This window comes from Bos taurus, chromosome 10 (genome assembly GCF_002263795.3).
Source record: "Bos taurus isolate L1 Dominette 01449 registration number 42190680 breed Hereford chromosome 10, ARS-UCD2.0, whole genome shotgun sequence".
NCBI lineage: Eukaryota > Metazoa > Chordata > Mammalia > Artiodactyla > Bovidae > Bos > Bos taurus.
Window position 1 is genome coordinate 19,436,408 of NC_037337.1, and position 11,903 is coordinate 19,448,310.

The following is an 11,903-nucleotide window of genomic DNA, read 5'->3' on the forward strand; positions in this document are numbered from 1 at the left end:
TTATTTTCAATCAAAGCTTAAGATTTAGCTCTATTAGAAAATATAGCTTGAGCTATCATCTTTTTTATGAAGTAAATCATTTTATACTTTCTAAGAATAAGGTATAGATAAAAGCAAAATTGAAGACTGTGAGAGTTGCCACCCTCTTTTTGGTTTACCTTTGGACATGTATGTGTGATTTATTTTTTTAATTTATGTTGTTTAGTCTTGTTACCTGTTTAATTTAAAAAGTTATTGGAAAGGGGGAAAAAAAAAAACAACTTTGTTTTTGTCTTTTTATGTTATCTTAAAAGAGCCCTGGTGTAAAAGTCCCCCAAAGTAGACGTGTTACCTATAGAGATCACCGCGTAACCATTGTGACCTTTAACCTATCAGTCTTTGTAAAAAAGAGGAAAGCACATGAGGGTGTGTTTGTGTTTTTAGGTTATGAATAAAACATTTTAGAATTACTGATACGATTTTATTATATTTGTAGAATGCCCCCTCAAATATCAAAAATCAAATACTCTCCTTTAGTAATCTGACAATAGGTTAGTGCCAGATCTCCTTCACTGTTGTGAGTAGTAGTAAGAATAGATTCTTTTTATTTCTCAGATCTTTTGTTTTTGGATTAGAATATTGATTTCCCAAATATCTATCTTCACTTATTTTGTGACTCAGGTAGAATCATTGTCACTCTCTGAATAGTAACATTTTAACCTTGATATTTTCCATATTATTTGGTCTGTAAAACCAGTATCAGGACTCTGAACTTTTTCTTTCCCAGTTACTTTCCAAGTATATTTTACATAGTTAGTATGCTATAATATTGTATCTTATTTGCATTTATAGTTCATAAGCAACATCAGAAATTTTGTAAGCATATTTCAAATAACAGCTAATTAGAAAATGTTGTAGAATTTAAAATGCCACTTTAATAAGAGCCACAAAATGAATAAAAGAGCTAAGAATAAACTTGGCAAGAAATATGAAAGACCTATATGAAGGAAAGGGGAGATAAATAAATGACAAGTATTTGGAAAGATAGAATATTAATAAAATGAAGCAAAGAGTAGATTGATGAGGGTAGAGAGAAGCTAGTCTTACCAAATTCAGAAATAGGCAGTGCAGTAAAGCAGAATAGAGTTGAGTATTGTTTAGTTGCTCAGTCGTGTCTGACTCTTTGCCACTCCATGGACTGTAGCCTGCCAAGCTCCTCTGTCCATGGGATTTCCCAGGCAAGAACTGGAGTGGTTTACCATTTCTTTCTCCAGGGGATCTTCGTGACCCAGGGATCAAACTTGGATCTCTTGAATTGGCAGGCGGATTCTTTATCAGTGAGCCACCAGAGAAGCCAGAGTCGAGTATATTTGTGGAGAATTTAATACACAACAGAGAGGGTATTTCCTTTAAGGAGGATTATTTAATAAATGGTATTGGAACAACTCTGTAACCATCTGGAAACTTAGATTTCTGCCTTACTCCTTATATCAAAATTAATTTAGGACTCTTCTGATGGTCCAGTAGTTAAGAATCTGCCTGCCAGTTTAGGGGACACGGATTTGATCCCTGGTCTGGTTAAGATTCCACATGCCACAGGGAACTGGCATAGGCGGCTAAGCCTATGAACTGTAACTACTGGAGCTCTCGCACCCTAGAACCTGTGTTCCAAACAAGAGAAGCCACTGCGTTGAAAAGTCCGTGTACTGCAACTAAAGAGTAGCCCTGTCTTGCTGCAACTAGAGATGCCTGTGCTCAGCGACAAAGACCCAGTGCAGCTCCCCCCCCAAAAAAACACAACTTTTTTTTTCCAGGTTTAAAAATTTATTTGCACATATTGAAACAAAATAATCTTTTAACTAGTTTTTCCTTTGTATGTCTTGCTTTCGTTTTTAATTTATTTTTTTTTATTGAAGGATGATTGTTCTACGGAATTTTGTTGTTTTCTGTCAAACCTCAACGTGAATCAGCCACAGATATACATATATCCCCTTGCATTTGAATCTCCCTCCCATCTCCTGCCCCATCTCCCCCCTCTAGATTGATACAGAGCCCCTGTTTGAGTTTCCTGAGCCTTACAGCAGATTCCTGTTAGCTCTGTTTTACATGTGGTAATATAAGTTTCCATGTTACTCTTGCATACATCTCTCCCTCTCCTCCCCTCTCCCCATGTCCATAAGTCTGTCACAACTTTTTTCAACTTAAGAAGAAACTAATTTAGAGGCCATGGATTCTAAAGCTGATACATTTTGCTGTATATGAATGAAGAGCTTCTGCACAGCAGCAAAATGTATTGAAACTGGGAGAAAATATTTTCCATACTTATAAACAGTCAATTTTCTAAATAAGTAAAAACAAAAAAAAAACCAGTAAAACATTTAGAAAAAATGCCCAGAGGAAAATTTGGCAAAAAAGGTGAAGAAAATACACAGAAAAAGAAATATACAGCCTTAAATCTTGTTTCAAATTTTTAAGCTTCACTCAAAAGGAGAAATTAAAATCAAAACTCTTGGTAGTTAGTTCATTTTCACCTGTTACTGGCAAAAATCAAGGAGTTTTAAGTGTTTGGGCATGGGTGTGAGAAGGTTTTCTTCAGTAGTGTAAATTGCAACAACCTCTTTGCAATAATCAAAATGTATACTGTTAGAATTTCACTTGTACAAATTTTTCCTGATATACATTCATTTGATCGCACAGATAATAAAAAGAAAACCAAGATACAGAAGAAGGTTTGTGGTACTTCTACCATATATTGGAAATAGTGATTACTTCTGGGTAGAGAAGTAGAGGACAAGGTAGAGAAAGATGGAGATAAGACTTTTTTTTTTTTTTAACATAAACTCATATTGTTAAATAATTGTCTTTAACTATAGCCTATATTATATTAATTTAAAAAGAATTAGGTGGTAAATATAGTAAAATATTTTTAAAGTAAAATATGATAACCATGTTTGTCTTTTGAAGTGTAGTCTTCTACACTCTTAATATTACTTAAAGTACCTGCTTTTAATATCCCATTATAGAATATAATAAGGTTCATTTAACCAGCCATCAAATTGAAAGTATTTCAAATCATGTAAGTAGTATAACATTAGGCCAAAATGTTACTATTATTATTCTTACTATTAAAGTATTACTACTATTCTGAAGAAGTATTTTGGTTTCCATAAGGTTTTATTTTCTAGGTTAGGTATATTCCAGTGCAGCTCCGAGAACTGTGGTATCCGTGTGACATTTTAGAAATAACACCATTGGGAGCTCCCTGGTAGTCCAGTGGTTAAGACTTGGTGCTTTCATTGCTGTGGGGCTGCGTTCACTTCCTGGTCGGGGAACTAAGATCCTGCAAACCAAGCAAGCAGTATGGCCAAAAAATAATAATAAAGTAGCAGCTTTATTGAGATGTAATTCACATACCATACAACTTGCTTATTTAAAATGGTCTTAAGCATAGTCACAGAGTTGTGTAGCCATCACCACAATTCATTTTCAAACATTTTAATAATCCCCCAAGGACCTTGTGTAGTCACTTCCCATTCCTCTCAAGCTTGTTAGCCTTAGGCAACCACAATCTACAAGTGAAAGCAAACAACATGTGGTATTTGGTGACTGGTTTATTTTACTAGCATGTTTGCAAGGTTTGTCCACATTATAGTGCGTGCTTTACTGCTTTGATGGCTGAGTAATTTTCTGTTACATGGATATTCCACATTTTGCTTATTTATCAGTTGATGGACATTGGATTTGTTTCCAGTTTGGAATTATTGTGGCTAATGCTGCTGTGAACATTTGTGTACAAGTTTTTATGTGGGTATATACCTAGCAGTGGAGTTGCTGAATCATTTGGTAATAACTTTTAATTTCTTGAGAAACTGCCAATGTTTTCCAAAATTCCTGTACGTTCCCACTAGCAGTGTTTGAGGGTTCTGATTTCTCCATATCCTTGTCAGCACTTTTATTGTGTCTTTTTGATTATAACTGTCCTAGTGGGTGTGAAGTGGTGTTTCATTGTGACTTTGATTTACCTTTCCTGATGATTAAGGATATTGAGCATCTTTTCATTTGCTTATTGGTACAAACTTGTGTGCCTTTCCTAAAAATTATAAATATCTAATGTAGAATCATCTCTCGTTGTTTTCTGTTCAGTGAATGTGTGTATAGATTTTGCCCCATAGAAATTCGTTTTAGGAGCCCATTTAGTCCTGTCAAATTGGACATTTTAGCCACTATGAGAAACATGATCTGATTGATTCTTATTGAGTCACTATAGTGATTCTTCTGATAATTTCTTTTGAAAGTCCATATATTATTTTTGTTGCAGTATTTCACTGGCCTTGAATGTGGACATAAGTTTTGTATGCAGTGCTGGAGTGAATATTTAACTACCAAAATAATGGAAGAAGGCATGGGACAGGTAAAGATGCCAATTTGTTCTTGAGATTTTGTTGAATTTCTTTTAAGTGTTTAGACTGTTACACAAATATAAACAGGTAAAGCATTCTGAGTTGTGAATTACATTTGGCTCTTTTTTCTAGGTTAAAACAACTAAAAGATAATTGAGATTTTTTTTTTCCTATTTACAATGAGATATTCCAGTTAAAAATCCAGTGCAGGTAATGTTTTCTTAGCAGGCATTAACATTTGTATTTATCCAGGCTAAACTTGTTGAGAATTTTTGTTGTGTATCTCTTGCCTTTGCCAGTTAAGTTTAATATTGAAAAACCAGTTGTTTGGGTTAGCAATTTTAGTTGCTTTATAGTGACAGATACTCACATACAGGTTTCTTTTAAAAGAAAGGAAATGATTAGGGTCCTATAAATGTTAAGGTATCCTCAGAACCTAGCAAATTCCTGGCAGTGGTAAACATTTAGTAAATATTTGTTGAATGAAGACGTAGTTTAAATTTCAATCTTTTCCAGACTATTTCGTGTCCTGCTCATGGTTGTGATATCTTAGTGGATGACAACACAGTTATGTAAGTACTTTTGATAGATTCTGCATGTTGAATATATATTAGCTGATTAAGCCAAATTAATTTTTGCTCAACACCACACTGGAGGTGAACATTTAAAGTCTGGAGAGACATTCTAACGTACATTCCTTTGTAGTACACAAGCCTGTTTGTAGCCTGGTTAAATGCCCAGTCAGTATTTTGTTAAGTTGGCAATGCGTGATAGCTAGATTTCAGCGAACTTTGCAGTTGGAGGATAGGTTATGTCAGTGTATCAGTTGATCTTCTGAGAAGCAGAGCCAGGACATAGTTAGAACGTGCTTTATTACGGATAGCATCTATGTAGGATAAATAGGAATAGGAGGAGTGGACAGACATGATACAGTTCTGACACCTGTTGAGAAAGAAGGAAGAATTCAGTAGGAAGTGACTAAGACTGTGTGCAGCTGTGAGAGTCTCTGTCAGCCCTATCGGGAACCCCAGTGCATAGATTTCCCACACAGGATGCTTCAGGCAGCAGAAATGGCCAGGCCCCGGCACCAGTGTCACGCTTAGTCTCTCACTGGGAGCTAAGCAGGGCGGGTGTGGCCTCATCTGGAACACTGCTACGAATCTCAAAGGCACTGCAGCTGGAGGCTGTTGGCTAACTACTGGCCTTGTGAAAGGTTCCCTTTTGAAGGAGAGAAAGAAACTTGAAGAAAGAGGTGTAATTAGCTCCTGTACATGGGATAAAATCCGGAGTCGCTTAATTCCTGAGTCAGTGCTGTTTTTATAACCTCAGGCAGCCTAATTGATTTTAGTCTAGGAAGATAAATAGACCGAGGGCCTGAATGATCCACAGACAAATTTTATAATTAGTCCTGGATAATTGCCCGTATAGAAAGGTATGTCTGCATTTAAGCACTGGGATTTGAGAGTAATAAGAGTGAAAGCAGCCATGGGTTTTAGTGAGCAAATTCTTAACCTAATGAAGCCATAAATTGACTTAACCAGCACAGTTTATAAAGCCACTGATTCCACTTGATTAATCCCAACCTACTTTGGTTTACTAAAATACCTTTACTCTTGTCAGCTTGTCTTTCAGTAAATCTTATTTCCATTAACCATGTATGGTCTTAAAGTACCACCATCCTTCCAGTTGTCTTTATCTTGTCCTCTGATACTTTTAATTCTTTGTATTCTTTCATCAGTACAGGTCACTGTATCTTTTCATTTCTTCCACAAACATTTACTGGGAGCCTGTTTTATTAGCACATAAACACAGGAGAACAAATTAAGATACATTTCCTTTCCCCAAGAGGTTCCTAATAATAAATACATAGTTTACATTTGATGCATGCATGTTTGCCAAATCCTTTCAGTTGTGTCTGACTTTTTATGACCCTATGGACTGTACCCCTCCAGGCTCTTCTGTCCATAGGGTTTCCCAGGCAAGAATACTGGAATAGGTTGCCATCCCCTTCTCCAGGGGATCTTCCCAACCCGGGAATTGAACCCCTGTCTGTTGTGTCTCCTGCATTAGCAGGCAGGTTCTTTACCACCACTGCCACCTGAGAAGCCCATTTTATGTGTAAATGTATGTATAAAGTACAGTTACAGGGAAACACATTACCTAAAGAATTAGGGCATCTTAGGGAGAGATACCAAGGATTAAAAATTTTGTGTGGAGAGTAATAGTCCATGAACTTCTCTTTTATGTATTCTGTCATGGCTAAAGCACAAAGTAGCAGATTACTAGAGATGAGGATGAAAAGAGTTTGACAGTTTGAGTTTTGTCATAAAAGGTTATTAGGACTGATGAGATTTGCATTTTCTCATCAAATGCAAAGGAGGATAGTATAGAGTGGGGAGGCATTTGGGCAGTGAGATGTGGTTAGAAGATTATTGTTTATCATGCCTGGTTAAATAAATAAATGTAAATCAACATTAGATATTCTGACATTAATCATCTTTCTATGTTTGTTATTTGGCTGCACCTTAGTTGTGGCACGTGGGATCTTGGTTGCGTGAGGCAGGATCTTTCGCTGTGGCACTTGGACTCCCTACTTGTGTGTGGCACAGGCTTAGTTGCTCCATGGCATGTGAGATCTTAGTTCCCTTACCAGGGATCGTCCCCTGTGTTGAAGGCTGATTCTTAACCGCTGGACCACCAGGGAAGCCCCTTAATTATTTTTTAATTTTTAAAAAAATATTTATTTAGTTATTTGGCTGTGCTGGGTCTTAGTTGCAGCACGTGGGGTCTAGTTCCCTAACCAGGGATCAAACCTATGTCACCTCCATTAGAAACACGGGGTCTTAAGCCACTGGACCACTGGGGACGTCCCATTGGTTTTTAAATGATGTAAACTTCTCATAACAGAACATTCACCTTTTTAACTGAAGTACGCAGTTCTGTGGCTTTTTGAATACTTATGTGATGTTGTGTAACCATCACCACTATCTAATTCCAGAACATTTTCATCAGCCCCAAAAGAAATCCCATATCCACTAAACAGTTACTCTTGACTCCCTCCTTTCCCTAGACTCTGACAACTACTCACCTTTGCTGTCTGCATGGATTTGCTTACTCTGGACATTTCATTTAAATGGAGTCATACAGTGTATGACCTTTTGTGAATGGCTTCCTTCACTTAACATAATGTGTTCAAAGTTCATTCATGTTGCAGCATGTATAAGGACATCATTCCTTTTTATGGCTAACTAATGTTCCATTATACGGATATTCCATATTTTACTTCTCCATGAGTTCTTGGACATTTGAGTTATTTTTGCTTTTTGTAGAAATCTTTGTTACTATTTGAATATTTGTGTGCAAGGTTTATATTGAACACCTGTTTTTAATTCTCTTGAATGTATATACCTTGGAGTGGAATTAATTGTTGAGTCATATGGTAATTTTGTGTTTGGCTTTTTGAGGAACAGCCTTGTGCACTAATTACTTTTATCCCTCAGTTTCAACATGTGCAAAATCTGAAGGTTTACTCATTTGAAAAGTACTTACTAAATACTTTCCACAGGCCAGGCAGTGTATTGGACATAAGAGATCCTTTCATGGAGCTTATTGTTTGGTTGAGAATAGGGAATTAGGGAGGCAGATATTAAAGAATGATTATATGATAGCTGGGTGATGAAAATTATGACACATTCTGTAAAGAAGTGTATAATTTGCCATGAAAACTGAAGGGGAGTGGTCTACATCTAGACTGGTATGAATTGTAGGAAGGGCCTCCTTGAGTGAGTAACAGTACATCTTAACTGAGTGAAATAATAATGATGGTGATGAATTCAGCTTCATCTAATATTTATTGAGTGCTTACTATTTGCCAGGCACTGTGCTAGTCTCCCAGCTCTATTTCTGCTATCCATTTTATAGATTAGTAAACTGAAAAATGGGCTTCCCAGGTAGCTCAGGGGTAAGAGTCCACCTGTCAAGCAGGAGATTCGGATTCGATCCCTGGGTTGGGAAGATCCTCTGGAGAAGAAAATGGCAGCCCACTCCAGTATTCTTGCCTGGATAATCCCATGGTCAGAGGAGCCTGGCAGGCTATAGTGCATGGGGTATCAAAGGGTTGGACATGACTTAGCGACTAAAATAACAACAAAATTGAAGAGTGGAAGTCAAAGGACATATCCTCACTTCGTAAGTTGAGAAGCCAGTATTCTAACGTAGGCTGTCCCACTTCAGAGCCCCACTAGGAAAATCTTTTGTTTGCTTTCCAAGGGAGATAACCCCAAGCAGAAGCCTTTGAGGAAGGGTGTGCTGTGCTTCAGTTCAGTTCAGTTCAGTTTCTCAGTCGTGTCCGACTCTTTGCGACCCTGTGAATCACAGCATGCCAGGCCTCCCTGTCCATCACCAACTCCCGGAGTTCAAACTCATGTCCATCGAGTCGGTGATGCCATCCAGCCATCTCATCCTCTGTTGTCCCCTTCTCCTCCTGCCCCCAATCCCTCCCAGCATCAGAGTCTTTTCCAATGAGTCAACTCTTTGCATGAGGTGGTCAAAGTATTGGAGTTTCAGCTTCAGCATCAGTCCTTCCAATGAACACCCAGGACTGATCTCCTTTAGGATGGACTGGTTGGATCTCCTTGCAGTCCAAGGGACTCTCAAGAGTCTTCTCCAACACCACAGTTCAAAGGCATCAATTCTTTGGCACTCAGCTTTCTTCACAGTCCAACTCTTACATCCATACATGACCACTGGAAAAACCATAGCCTTGATTAGACGGACCTTTGTTGGCAAAGTAATGTCTCTGCTTTTGAATATGCTGTCTAGGTTGGTCATAACTTTCCTTCCAAGGAGTAAGCGTCTTTTAATTTCATGGCTGCAGTCACCATATACAGTGATTTTGGAGCCCCCAAAAATAAAGTCTGATACTGTTTCTACTGTTTTCCCATCTATTTGCCATGAAGTGTTGGGACCAGATGCCATGATCTTCGTTTTCTGAATTTTGAGTTTTGAGCCAACTTTTTCACTCTCCTCTTTCACTTTCATCAAGAGGCTTTTTAGTTCCTCTTCACTTTCTGCCATAAGGGTGGTGTCATCTGCATATCTGAGGTTATTGATATTTCTCCCAGCAATCTTGATTCCAGCTTGTGCTTCTTCCAGCCCAGCGTTTCTCATGATGTACTCTGCATATAAGTTAAATAAGCAGGGTGACAATATACAGCCTTGACGTACTCATTTTCCTATTTGGAACCAGTCTGTGTTCCATGTCCTGTTCTAACTGTTGCTTCCTGACCTGCATACAGATTTCTCAAGAGGCAGATCAGATGGTCTGGTATTCCCATCTCGTGAAGAATTTTCCACAGTTTATTGTAATCCACACAGTCAAAGGGTTTGGCATAGTCAATAAAGCAGAAATAGATGTTTTTCTGGAACTCTCTTGCTTAAGCAGAAATAGATGTTTTTCTGGAACTCTCTTGCTTATTCCATGATCCAGCGGATGTTGGCAATTTGATCTCTGGTTCCTCTGCCTTTTCTAAAACCGGCTTGAACATCTGGACGTTCACGGTTCACGTATTGCTGAAGCCTGGCTTGGAGAATTTTGAGCATTACTTTACTAGCGTGTGAGATGAGTGCAATTGTGCGGTAGTTTGAGCATTCTTTGGCATTGCCTTTCTTTGGGATTGGAATGAAAACTGACCTTTTCCAGTCCTGTGGCCACTGCTGAGTTTTCCAAATTTGCTGGCATATGAGTGCAGCACTTTCACAGCATCATCTTTCAGGATTTGAAATAGCTCAACTGGAATTCCATCACCTCCACTAGCTTTGTTCGTAGTGATGCTTTCTAAGGCCCACTTGACTTCACATTCCAGGTTGTCTGGCTCTAGGTGAGTGATCATACCATCATGATTATTGGTCGTGAAGATCTTTTTTGTACAGTTCTTCTGTGTATTCTTGCCACCTCTTCTTAATATCTTCTGCTTCTGTTAGGTCCATACCATTTCTGTCCTTTATCAAGCCCATCTTTGCATGAAATATTCCCTTGGTATCTCTGATTTTCTTGAAGAGATCTCGTCTTTCCCATTCTGTTGTTTTCCTCTACTTCTTTGCATTGATTGCTGAGGAAGGCTTTCTTATCTCTCCTTGCTATTCTTTGGAACTCTGCATTCAGATGCTCATATCTTTCCCTTTCTCCTTTGCTTTTTGCTTCTCTTCTTTTAACAGCTATTTGTAAGACCTCCCCAGACAGCCATTTTGCTTTTTTGCATTTCTTTTCCATGGGGATGGTCTTGATCCCTGTCTCCTGTACAATGTCATGAACCTCCGCCCAAAGTTCATCAGGCACTCTATCGGATCTAGTCCCTTAAATCTATTTCTCACTTCCACTGTATAATCATAAGGGATTTGATTTGGGTCATACCTGAATGGTCTAGTGGTTTTCTCCACTTTCTTCAATTTAAGTCTGAATTTGGCAATAAGGAGCTCATGATCTGAGCCACAGTGAGCTCCCAGTCTTGTTTTTGCTGACTGTATAGAGCTTCTCCATCTTTGGCTGCAAAGAATATAATCAACCTGATTTCGGTGTTGACCATCTGGTGATGTCCAGGTGTAGAGTCTTCTCGTATGTTGTTGGAAGAGGGTGTTTATTATGACCAGTGTGTTCTCTTGGCAAAACTCTATTAGCCTTTGCCTTGCTTCATTCCGTATTCCAATTTGCCTGTTACTCCAGGTGTTTCTTGACTTCCTGCTTTTGCATTCTAGTCCCCTATAATGAAAAGGACATCTTTTTTGTGTGTTAGTTCTAAAAGGTCTTGTCGGTCTTCATAGAACCGTTCAATTTCAGCTTCAGCGTTACTGGTTGGGGCATAGGCTTGGATTACCGTGATATTGAATGGTTTGCCTTGGATACAAAGAGAGATCAATCTTTCGTTTTTGAGACTGTATCCAAGTACTACATTTCGGACTCTTTTGCTGACCATGATGGCTACTCCATTTCTTCTAAGGGATTCCTGCCCACAGTAGTAGATATAATGGTCATCTGAGTTAAATTCACCCATTCCAGTCCATTTTAGTTCACCGATTCCTAGAATGTCAACGTTCACTCTTGCCATCTCCTTTTGACCACTTCCCATTTACCTTGATTCATGGACCTGACATTCCAGGTTCCTATGCAATATTGCTCTTTACAGCATCGGACCTTGCTTCTCTCACCAGTCACATCCACACCTGTGTATTGTTTTTGCTTTGGCTCCATCCCTTCATTCTTTCTGGAGTTATTTCTCCACTGATCTCCAGTAGCATATTGGGCACCTGCCGACCTGGGGAGTTCCCCTTTCAGTATCCTATCATTTTGCCTTTTCATACTGTTCATGGGGTTCTCAAGGCAAGAATGCTGAAGTGGCTTGCCATTCCCTTCTCCAGTGGACCACATTCTGTCAGACCTCTCCGCCATGACCCGCCCGTCTTGGGTGGCCCTTCACCGCATGGCTTAGTTTCATTGAGTTAGACAAAAAGCTGTGGTCTGTGTGATCA

General features: G+C 38.7%; 1 protein-coding gene across 2 annotated transcripts in view; it reads left to right on the top strand.

Moving 5' to 3' along the window:
- ARIH1 (ariadne RBR E3 ubiquitin protein ligase 1) overlaps nucleotides 1–11,903 on the top strand; it is a 108,029-nt gene that overhangs the window by 69,083 nt on the left and 27,043 nt on the right. For both annotated transcript variants that reach the window (NM_001081714.2, XM_005211286.4), the window contains 2 exons: nucleotides 4,298–4,390; nucleotides 4,896–4,951. In NM_001081714.2, coding sequence (NP_001075183.1) covers nucleotides 4,298–4,390; nucleotides 4,896–4,951 — 149 coding nt within the window. The remainder of the gene's footprint in view (nucleotides 1–4,297; nucleotides 4,391–4,895; nucleotides 4,952–11,903) is intronic.